The following is a 12493-nucleotide window of genomic DNA, read 5'->3' as shown; positions in this document are numbered from 1 at the left end:
TGCATTTTTGTACGTAGTCCTGGCAATCCGATTTCAGAGTAGGCCAGTAGTATCCAGCTCGGAGTACTCTGGTCGCCATTGAGTGAGCTCCAGAATGCATGCCACATATGCCCCGGTGAATTTCCTCGATGACGTAGGCTGCCTGAGGCGCGGTCAAGCACTTGAGCAGTGGGATGGAAATGCCACGCTTGAATAGCTCATCCCCGATAATGACAAACTTAGCCGATCTCATCCTCACCTTCCGAGCTTCGTCCTTATCCTCGGGCAAGGTTCCTTCTTTCAAGTAACTCTAGATGCTTGTCATCCACCCCTGGTCTTCGCTGTCGCTAGCGTTGACAACTTTGTCGTCCAAGCTAGGTGAGTGCAAAGTCTCCTGAATGATAGTCTGGTGCTGTCCAGGCCTTTTGGTGCTGGCGAGCTTTGACAGGAGGTCGGCTTGAGCATTTTGTTCTCGCGGCACATGTTGTATGGTGAACTCGTCGAAGGACGAGATCTGATGGGATGCGATGTGGAAGTACCATTGTAGAAGGGTATCCTTTGCCTGGTACGTCCCACTGAGCTGCTCCACCATGAGCTTCGAGATGCTGTTGCAACTCACTCTTCGGGCTCCGAGGTCACGAGCCAGCCTTAGTCCTACGAGAAGTGCCTCGTACTCCGCCTGGTTGTTGGTTACCTTGAAGCTGAACTTGAGGGATTGCTCCAAAGTGACCTGGTTTGGCCCTTCCAATATGATACCTACACCACCACCCTTAGAGTTGGAGGACCCGTCAACGTGTAAAGTCCATACCTGGGGTTCCTCGGCAGTAGCAGGCATGAGCTCGGCTACGAAGTCGGCTAGACATTGAGCTTTCAAGGCCCCCCAACTTTCGTACTGGATGCCAAACTTGAACAACTCGACCGACCATGCAATCATTCGCCCAGCGAGCCCCGGCTTTCTCAGGATTTGCTTTATGGGGTAGTCGGTTTTGACTATCACTTGGTGGCTCTAGAAGTAAGGTCGGAGACGTCGGGCTGCGGTGACGAGTGCCAGTGCCAATTTTTCGATCATTTGGTACCGTTTCTCCGCATCCTGGAGGACTCGGCTGATAAAGTAGATCAGTGTCTGCACTTTTTGATGTTCTTGCACTATTACCGCGCTGATGGCATTTTTTGCTACGGTCAGGTAAAGGAGGAGGTCGATTTTGTGATCTGGCCTCTGTAGGATCGGCGGAGTCGTGAGAAAAGTCTTGAAATTGCGGAAGGCTTCTTCGCACTGATCCGTCCACTAGAAGTCTTTTGGCTTCCGTAGCAGAGTGAAGATCAGCCCTGCTTTCTCTGCGAGTCTGGGGATGAAACGGGACAGTGAGACTAACCGTCCGGCCAAGCGTTAGACTTCTTTCACCGTTTGCGAACTCTGCATCTGGATAATGGCTTTGCACTTCTCAGGGTTGGCCTCGATTCCTCTGCTAGTAATCATGAAACCGAGGAACTTGTCTCCCTGGATGCTGAAGATGCACTTCTCCGGGTTGAGACGCAAGTTGTGTCTCCTGATCTGGGCGAACTCCTCGGCAAGGTTAGTAGTATGGTCAGTGGCCGAGGTGGTCTTGACCACCATGTCGTCGACGTAGACTTCCATGTTTCGCCTGATCTGCTGGTGGAAAACCTTGTCCATCATTCGCTGGTAAGTGGCCCTTGCATTTTTGAGGCCGAAGGGCATTACCCGGTAGCAGTATTTGGCGTGGTCGGTGATGAAGGATGTATGCACCTCGTCCGGTGGGTACATCATTATTTGGTTGTACTCGGAGTAGGCATCGAGGAAACTGAGGAGGGCATGCCCAGATGCTCCGTCGACCAGCCTGTCAATGCTCGGCAAGGGGTATGAGTCCTTGGGGCATGCTCTGTTCAAGTCGGTGTAGTCGACGCACATGCGCCACTTCCCCGAGTTCTTCTTCACCAGAACCACATTCTCCAGCCATGTGGTGTATCTGACTTCACGAATAAAGCTGACATTCAGCAACTTTTGTGTCTCGGCGATGATAGCCTCCCGCCTTTCACCACCAACCTTCCTCTTTCTCTAGGCCACTGGCTTTGCCTCCTTGTGTATCGCTAACCTGTGACAGATGAAGTCAACGTTTATACCTGGCATGTCGGCACTAGATCAGGCGAAGAGGTCGACGTTCTTGAGTATCTCAGCCTCGAGCTACTGTCGCAACTCCAGGCTCAGCTGCCTGCTGATTTTTGTGCATTGCCTGGGGAGTTTCCCGATCTGGAGATCGTCAAGCTCGTCAATGGGGCTTGGCCGCTCGTCATGGGAGTCGGATCTCGGATCGAGATCAGCGATTTCCACGTGGGTGATGTGAGCCACGGTGGGGGGATCCTTCTTGCTTTGCTCGCCAGATGAGGAGATCTTCAGACTCTCGGTGTAGCACTGCCGAGCCGTCTTCGGATTCGCTTTGACGGAGATGATTTTACCGTCACTTCCTGGGAATTTCATGGTGAGGTGTGAAGTGGACACCACTGCTCCGAGCTGATTCAACGTCGGCCTCCCAATGATGATGTTATAGGAGGTGTTGGCTTCCACTAGGAGGTATCGGACCATGATTCTCCTTGTATCTGGAGAGGTTCCGAAGGTGGTCAGCGAGTCTACGTATCCCCGAGTGTGTACTCGCTCTCCTGCAAAATCGACTAGGGGCTCTGTGTGAGGTTGGATGAGAGAGTGGGGGATGTCTAACCTGAGGAAGGTCGGCCAATACAGGACGTCTTCCGAGCTCCCTTGGTCAATCAGTGTCTTGTGAACCTCCCAATTAGCTACCTCCACGGCTATGACCATGGGATCATCCTGGTTGGGACTGACACCGACATAGTCGTTATCGGTGAGGGTGATCGGCGGTGAGCTCTGGTGCGAAGCCGAAGTAGCAGAATGGATGTTGTTGATATTGTGCAGGTGTCTCTTCCAGGCCGAGCTGCTGCGCCTTCCCCTGCGAAACCACCTGTAATTGTATTGATTACTCCCCGTAGGGGAGCTGACCCTGGTTCCTGACTTACCTCGGCTTGCACCGCTCCGCCGACATTTTGCTAAGAGCCAGAGGGTTGGTCCGTGTGAGCTCCTGAACCACGACCTATGCCTCGTCCTCATCCACCATGGCCTCCTCGATGACCCTGCTGTCGCTAGATATATTGGCCGAGGTGGCCTGCTTGGATGAGCTCTTCAATACGGTCTCGGAGTGTGTGGCACTCCTCAATGGTGTGACCGTGATTTCTGTGGTACCGACAGTGCTTGGATTTGTCGACACTGTTGGGGGTGTGACCTGGCGGGGGCATGGTGAGCAAGTTACTGTTACTGGCCTCCTCCAGGATATGTACTCGGGGCGTGTTCAGGGGAGTGTAGAAGTCGTATCTCCCCCCTCTGTTTGCTCTAGCCGACTTCTTGAACTGGCTATCATTGTTGACCTTGATCTTGTCCTTGTGACCCTGTTCTGGTTTCATTAGTCCTTTACTGCGAACCTGGTCACAGAAGGCGGAGTGTTCCTCCATCTAGATGTAGCCCGCAGCGCAGGCGCGGAGCTCGTCCATGTCACGAGGAGCCTCACGGCATAGGCTGTCGAAGAATGGCCCAGGCTTGAGTGCCATGAGCATGGCATGCAGGGCGACCTTGGGGTTTAGGTTCCTGATCTTAACCGAGGTGGCGACAAATCGCTCCATGAATGCCCGGAGTGGCTCGTCGTCGTTCTGTCTGAGACTGGCCAGGGCGGCAGAAGTGATGTGGTGAGGTTGGCTCGTTGCATATTGCGCCGTGAATCGCCTAATCAGAGTGTTGAAACTGTCGATTGACTCAGCGGGAAGCTGGATGTACCAGTTGAGCGCGACCCCCTTGAGCGAGGTCAGAAAAACCCTACACAAAATAGCATCATTGTTAGTGTAGAGGTTTACCTGTGTAGTATACAGGTCGATGTGCTCATCGGGGTCCGTCGTGCCATCATAGCGATCGAGGTGGAGAGGATTCCATCCCTAAGGGAGTGGTGTCTCCATGATGCCATCCACAAAAGGATGACGACGGAAGGTTGCTTGACCCCCCGTGGCCTGAGTTAGGGCCTTGCTGACTTCATGGGCCGACTTGTTCGTCGGTGGATGAGACCGATGCGTGGCAGGTCGCGAGGTCGGTGCCTGAGTTACAGTCCGGGGTTGGGAGACCAAATGTCCTTCTTCCTTGTGGAGGTTGCTCGCCTGAGGCTGATGATTAGAGGGGCGTCGAGGGAGCTGAGCGCGAATTCGCTCGTTTTCGGCACGTAGTGCCGCTAGGTCAGCTTCATTGGCGGTCCTCATCGCCGCTAGGTGGGTTTCGTGCTGGGCACGCATGTTTCGCAGATCGGCGTCGTGTTGTTGCCGCATCTGTTCGACCTGGTCGATCAGTCTCCTCAATGTGGCTTCGTTATCCATGGTAGTTGTGTGATCTGCGTCGTCTGTTGCGCGTCTACTATGGCTTCTGGTGAATACCATAAGCGTGGCTGATAAGAGCTGTCTTGATCGGCCCCACGGTGGGCGCCAAATGTTCTTACCGGAGATCTGCTGTAGAGGTGATCCGCCGAGTAAGATTGGTGAGCCTCCTTCGCAGGTACGTTGGTGTTCCAAGATGGGGGTGATACCTACAAAAGAGACTCTGATGCTAAAGTTAGGGTTTGTATGAGTATGAGTTTCGTATAAATAGTGCACGTACCTTAGTGTGAATTAGGGTTGCGTTGGGCCTTGGGCCTGAGATCAGTTATGATCTAATTAGATAGTGAATCTCGTCTGGACCGAGATCTCCTGAGATCAGTTATGATCTGGTTGGATTACGGATCTTGTTTAGATCGAGGTCTCCAAATGCGTGTTCTGAGGTCATTCCACGCAGCGATGTCGAGCTCGAGCTCGGCATGACGATACGAATAGTACATATAGCATAACAATATTTATCAAGAATTTCAACATACAAACATCTACATATATTATCCTATATCAATATACATAGAACTATCATCATCATTTAACATACAACATGCAATAGATTAAATAGTTTTATTCATGCTTAACATTCAACTCACCAATCAACAAGTATTTTCAAAAAAAAATCACACTTGACACTACACATCTTACGCCTGACACCACTCCTTACCTTGCTCATGCCAAATGTGGTTAAGGTAATGAACCCTTGGAACCTCACACCTGACATGGCAAAATTTCACTCTCAAACTCACACCAATTCAAGACGATTCACTCTTCTCACATCCAATGCCACTCCTTTGGCACATGACACTAATCCAACACAAGACAATTCTCCCACCTCACATTCTATGCCATTCAAACCATGTCTGAAATGAATTAAACCCAAGATAATTCTCTCTCTCTTCGCACCCAACATCATCAATCTTACATCTGACGTGAGCTAGTCAGAGTGCCCCTGATTGAACTACACCTAACACTATTAAGGTGCGCTTGGCACGACGCAAGTTTTGCACTTGTGCAGATCATGAATTTGCCTCATCCACCTGAAAATTAGAACATTTCCCACATGCATTGCAACCTTTCATACATATACCTTTTCAATAACTCATTATGCATCAAAATAGCAACATGCATCCACTAAATGGTGCAAATCATTAAAAGTCACCTCCACATGCTCAAAGATACTCAAAATTTACGAACGCATGGATTTCGCCCAATTTCTCCAACATAACTTCGAATTTACACACATTCAAACACATACAGCTTCAACAATCAACCATAAATCAGTTCTAGCTTCCTTTACCCCCAAAATCATCAAGAGGAGAGAAGATAAGAAAAAAAATGGTGAAGAAATCCTAGCTCCTCCAAAGAACTCCGCTCAGATTAATGACTTGATTCACAATTCATCGACCTGAATCAACAAAACACAACTAGATTAACGATTTTGGGGGAGGAATCATCCTTTCTAAAGAAGGTATAGAGAAGAAGGAAACTTGTGACTCAAAGCGTTTCTCTTAAGTTTATCTCTTTAAGGTTATTGACAAATATGAACTTATGAGACTCAATTCTTAACAAAAATATTATATAATATTCTCTCAGATGGTCAAGTCAACTGAATTTCTAACTAGAAAACCCTTAGAACTAACCAGACTCTTGAGAATTCCTTAATTTTCAAAGTCACTCAACCACACCTCAAGCACCACACATATAATTATTGTTAAAATACAATAATGAAACATAACTTACAATGTTACATTTACATTTTTCTTCTTTCAACTTAAGAACTCCAAGAGAAAAATGCAGAAGTATCAGGAATGCACCTTGGATATTCCCATCCTTCATCAAACATTCATCGAGGTAAAGGGGAGGATTGAAAGTCTTATTTTTTTGTGTAAATTAATTATGGGTAAGAGGGTTAAACCAACTCATTGCCCATTTATCTAATTCTTGGGGAAATTCATGATTTGACTGGAGGAATGAGGATTAGAGTTTTGTACATTTCATATGAGCCTTATATGTGATGATTGAGTTGTATGTGATATTAGTTACATGTTGAGTGTTTTAATTATGAATATGAGTGTTTGTACTTCTTGTGGGAACCTTAAGTATAGAGTAAAGTGAATTAGTAAGAGATAATGATGTTTTGGATGTAAGAATGTTTAATTGAGGAGTTAATTGTATAGTAATATACTTTAAGATTTTACCGATTAGATTTGGATTGCAAGTGTTAATAAATGGCGTAAGGAAAAGTTTGAAACCTATAAATCGCATAATATCATGTTTCAGACTATCATGGCTTGCACAAGTGACTTTAGGTTCACTTAAGCAGCTCGTTTAAGCAAATTTTAGCTCACTCAAATGAATTATAACACCTCTCATATTTTATGTCTTAACGGTTTCACTCCATGACATGTCACATGGTGATACTTCACATAACTCTTCTTTGGTTAGAACCCTTCACGAGTCAAAACCCTCCATAGATAGTCTCTTTTAAGATGTTTGTCCACTTTTGGGATCAACAACTAATCCCACAAACCAATACAAGACTTTCAACATGTTTTGTCTTCACTCACACACTTTCTGAGAAAGTTCCTAGAAGGTCATTCATCCCTAAGTTGCTCTAAGCCAAGTTTGTTTAACTATGAAGTTCTTTCGTGATGAGTTATTGAAAAATAGATGTATCTTGTTGATATAGGTAGCACAAATTAATTCATTTAAGACATCCCCTATTATATAATCTCACAGTTGTACAAATCTCTGGATCCTTCTCATTCTAATGTGTCAGCGTTGTTACACAAACTAACTCTCATTTAAGCAAATAATTGACTCACTTAAGCGAATATATAACCGAATTTGCTTTTGTGGTCTTCATGAAAGTTGTAACCCTAGATGTTAACTTTCAAATTCCATTAGAATCACCCAAAAAGTAGTTTTATAACTCAAGTTACGATCAAACTAGTGAATAGAGGTCAAGTTGTCAAATTTAGACTAAAATGTTGTGGTTTTGTAATTTTGAATCATGATAGATTTAAAATAAGCCCTTGAGCTTAATATAGAAGTTGTAGATAATTGTATTAGATTTATAACAAAATTGAGGTTAACTTGATATCATATGTATAACTCCATATATCACGTTTAGACCTTACAATGTCATAGGAGCTTAAGATAAGAAGAGACAGATTGAGAGTTGTTATGGTGAGTTGTGTGTGTGTGTGAGAGAGAGAGAGAGGAGATGATTATACATGTTATATGAAATGGTTATGCATGTTGTGATATAAGATGTTGATGTTTGACTTGAGAATGTTGTATATAACATTTGAAACATTGGTGAATGATGAGATGTGAGCTGATGATAATGTGATACGAGAATGAAACAATAATGATGTGTATGCATGAGATTGACATTAATATGATGTGTTAAGTGAATGATATGAGTATGAGTTGAATCCATAAGATAAAGTGTTGCATATTGTCTTGTATATGAATCATGCATCATGATAAATTTACATAAATAAATTCAAATATATATATATATATATATATATATATATATATATATATATATGTGTGTGTGTGTGTGTGTGTGTGTGTGATGGATTAAAATATACTCACGTAATTTTTACTAGCTATTATACAATCAATAAATGTTTATTAAAAACGTATTTTATCAATTCAACTGTTGATTTGTAACTTTATATTTCCTTGAATGTGTATATTTAATTTTCTTAACAATAAAAAGTTATCAAATTATTCATATTTCTATATATTTTTCAAAAGTCTATATTGTATTAATTTTTATCTATATAAAATAAATATTTAATAATCTTGGATGAATATAAAATTGTATATGTATGATCTAAGTGGAAAAAAAATTCAATCTAACGATCAATTTTTAAGAAAAATATCCAATTAAAAAATATTATAATAATTGATAAAATTTATACTATTATAATTTAAATTAATGTAATGAGATATTAAATAATTTTAAAAATAATAAAAATTTGTAAATTTGACTTATTAATTAAGAACTTTTAATTTATCAACTAAATCATTGAAATTTAAAATAGATCATAAATTATTAATTAAAATAACTTTTAAGTAAGTAGATTCTTATCCATATTTATTACATGCACGCACGTGTATTTATTTTTATGTCATTTTACATGTATTAACTAATTTATTTATTAACTTTATAATTTTTATTAATTCAATCATTTAGTATTTATAATTTTTCATTTTTTTCAATTCTAAATATTTAGTTTATAAACTTTTAATTAAATCATAGACTAGTTATTTCAAACACTGACCTATACGTTTACTTTTTTTTTCATATACTACAATGGATTAAATATAGAACAAACTGCTAAATTAATGTTGAGAAAAATAAAATAAAATTTAAAACTTTCTTGAATGAAAATTTAAATTAATTATAAAAAGAGTTTCAAGACAATTTTTTTTAATTATAAAAAAAGTTGTGATTCATCACATCATTAAATCAGTATCAAAATTTATCCAAAAATAATCTGAATATTACTGCCAATATAAATTACCATGTCTAATGATAAAATTTAGATTATATTATATTATAACATTATATATATATATATATATATATATATATATATATATATATAATTACAAAAGATTTAATGAAGTCTAACATGATAACAATTGGACAAACACTACAAAAAAGTGTATCACCGTAACAAAATATTTCAGAATCCTCTAATATACTACTTCATATGAATGTAGGTAAGATAATGTCACAAGAAATTTTATTTGAATCTATTGGAAAAATTCCTTGGTATAGTAAAAACAAATTTTATTCGGCCCAATTTGGTGATCCAATATCCCGTCCAACAATCATTGGTTATTCTATCTTAAAAGACTCATCGACAATTTTGCAAAACTAATAGGATGGATCCACCCACAGTCAAAAAAATAAAAATAAAAATTAGGATGAACCCAAATTAAAACATGATAATAGGATAGACCGAAGAAGAAAAATAAGTATATTAACTTTTCATATTAGATTTATTTTATTACCTCCCATCAGAACTTTATATAAAAACAAAATATATTAATTTTAATGTTAATCATAACACAATTCTTTAAAGAAAAATTCAATTTAATAGTTGAAAATAAAACTTAAAAGATTGTTTATTATATTCGAGTAAATATTATTATGTCACATGAAAATTATTAATTAAAATAATAAATTATAAAATATTGTATAACATGATGTTGAGTTGACTAACTTTAATTTAAAGTGCCCATCAAATCAATTTCAAAAAAATTAAGAATTTACTTTCAGATGAGATCTCACACACAAACTCGAATTATATGATGAATATACTTATATGACTAAGAATGAGACAACCAAATTTGAGTGGTAGCGTTTCAATATATGTGACTGAATAAGATTAGAAGCTTCTTTTAAAAAAAGGAGATAACTTGAAATAATTAGATGACTATAAAAAATAATACTACTCATTTATTTTAATTCTACTAATTATTAATAAGATTTAGTATATTTTTTTTATTATCCTTTATGAGAAAGAAATATTTTCTTAGATATAAATAAATTTTAAAAACTATTTTTATTTTATTTAATGATCCCTTTTTTTTAGATATTTTTTTAAATGTATTACTCTTTAGTTATATCACTCTTAGAATTTATTTAGATAAATCTTTTTAGGAACATTTTAGAAGAGAAAAATAAAAAAATTAAAAATAAACTTTTTCATTAGTTAAAACTAACTTACATAAGAGTTAAAAATAAAATTTTAAAAAAAGTAATAGAAAATTAATTTATACACAAATTAATTTTAAATTAGAAAGAATCTCATTTTAGTTTTTCTTTCTATTTTTCTATCTTAAAAGTGCTTAATTATGAAAAAAAAATTATTCAAACAAACCCGTAAAATATTTATAAAATGGATAATTTAAGAATTTTAAGATTACTAAAATTTAATGTAATTAATTTCTAAATATATTGTGTATGAAAAAAATTTGTTTTATATAATAGAGAAAAAAAGGAAAGAAATATTAATAAAATGTATTTTTTTTTGGCAAAAATATGTTCCTAAACTCCACAAAATTTTCTTCTTTAATTAGTGCAATAAAATTTAGAAATGTACATTCAAATTCCTAATGCATGTTTATAACATTTATCCAAATATAACTTTCATAGTCAATATTTATTTTGCTCGTCCTTAGAAAAAGAAAAAATTATTTCACTTATGTTTATGGTTCTTATATATTGAGATAAAAATATCAATTATTAAATTTTGACACAAATGACAAGATTGAAACACACAAATTATGTTATCATTTAAAATTTAAAAACATTTATTTTATTATTTATTGTAAACGATATAAATTTATTCATCTTTCAAATCACTTTATGGTTTAGATAAATTCCTAAACTATTATACAAGTTATTTAATGGAAAGTATTTCCAAAAAAATTCATCAATTAGACGAAATATATAAATGTATTAATTTATATTTTATAAGTTAATATTGTAAGATTTAATTAAACTCATGATTTATTTTTTAAAATGGTATCAAAGTTATTTAAAATTGTTTTAAAAGGGTCATTTACTATATAATACACATATTAAACCTAATAATATTAGCTATAAGGAAGTGTATTGAAAAAGTTAAGTCAAACATATCTTAGATTATAAAAGATGATTAAATCTTCTTTATCTTAAATTATTAAAAATAATTACTCATTATTTTTTTTATATATCTAGTCTAATCATTTTTTTATATATCAAATCTAATACTGTTAAACGTGCAAGAGTATATTAAGAAAAAAAAAATTAAATTTATATTGCCTACAAATAAAATAATTAAAAAAATATAAATAGTGATAATATTTACCTAACAAACTAATTTTAAAAGATTAAATTAAGTTGATGATAAAATTTCCAAAAATTTCACAAACAGAACTTTTTTTATACATACTCCTAAAAATTAAACTTTTGATTACATGTTTAAATGATAAAATCATCTCCTGATTATGTCATATTTGTTGATTGATGAATTACGTTTTCAATAATTTGTTTAAAATATTTTTCTAGGAGTTATTGTGACAACGCTATATACTTTGATATACGAATAAAAAATGATGAATAGGTATGTTTTCAGGTTCAGTGACCGCTCTAAACCTTTTTCCTTTGACCCATTTGACTTGGCCTTTTCTGTGAGCAAGACTGCTACACAATATCTGTGTGGGTCTGTGCTCTGTTCTGATTTTGAATGTTCATATAGTCGTCTATGCAAACCATTGTACTTTCTCTGTAACATGAATTCAATTCAATACTATAATATAAACATTTTATGTAACTGTCATTTTTTCTCCTTTTTTTCTCATGCAAACCACGAGTAGGATAAATAAATTTGCCTCTCAATTATTAAGTACAAACTTTATAACTTTTTACAACCCAAAGAGTAAGTACTGTCATCTTTATCTGTGTTGTTCTTTCAAACTATACAATAATATTATGGTTTTTTTTAAATAAAATGAATGCATTCAATATTAATAAACAAACAGTCCTAAATGGTGACAAAATAAATAGTGTTGTTTACAGTTTACATATTCTATGTAGAAGTTGTAGTACATGTTCCACTTCAATATTATTATGTTATAGTTATGTGCATAAAGTCTTTGACACTAAATTGATGAGAAAATAAAAAGAGTGGTGTTTACGTAACATATAGAAAGTCATAGTACAGAAATATTCTAGTTTTAACTATGCTACTAGCACTATATGACAAAAATATATCATTGTGCGTGGAATAGAAGAAAATGACTGAGTAGTGTAGTGATATGAAATGAAAATAGTTGATAATTTGAAAATGAAAAAAATGAAAGAGAGACAGAATCTGACAGGTCTAGCTAGTACTGCTCTCTAGTGCCTAGACTCTCCTCTCCTTCTGCTTTTGCCTGCCTCCTTCTGTCTGCTGCCATAGACCTGCTGCATGCTGCAATTGCCATGGCTCCACCTTCGATGTCTTTGCTTTGT

At 36.9% G+C, this 12493-nt stretch overlaps 1 protein-coding gene across 1 annotated transcript; it reads right to left on the bottom strand.

Annotated features, from left to right (window-relative positions):
* Nucleotides 1-289: 289 nt before the first annotated feature.
* On the bottom strand, nucleotides 290-1762 carry LOC145951691 (uncharacterized). The gene is made up of 4 exons (XM_083063540.1): nucleotides 1382-1762; nucleotides 788-1322; nucleotides 599-735; nucleotides 290-493 (listed from the first exon to the last, which is right to left on the bottom strand). The coding sequence occupies exons 1-4, from the start codon at nucleotides 1760-1762 to the stop codon at nucleotides 290-292; spliced, it is 1257 nt and encodes a 418-aa protein (XP_082919666.1).
* Nucleotides 1763-12493: the final 10731 nt, after the last annotated feature.

Source organism: Cajanus cajan, chromosome 9, assembly GCF_000230855.2.
Source record: "Cajanus cajan strain Asha chromosome 9, NIPB_CcT2T_4, whole genome shotgun sequence".
NCBI lineage: Eukaryota > Viridiplantae > Streptophyta > Magnoliopsida > Fabales > Fabaceae > Cajanus > Cajanus cajan.
The sequence above is the reverse complement of the archived record's forward strand: the minus strand, read 5'-3'. Positions and strand labels throughout refer to the sequence as shown.

Bases quoted from the DNA above. Each gene is read 5' to 3' on its own strand.
- LOC145951691 (XM_083063540.1), bottom strand. From the start codon at position 1,762: ATGTACCCACCGGACGAGGTGCATACATCCTTCATCACCGACCACGCC. The intron at 736-787 runs GTATGGACTTTA...GTGGTGGTGTAG, and splicing joins CTACTGCCGAGGAACCCCAG to GTATCATATTGGAAGGGCCA. The intron at 494-598 runs GTGAGTTGCAAC...GCATCCCATCAG, and splicing joins GTGACCTCGGAGCCCGAAGA to ATCTCGTCCTTCGACGAGTT.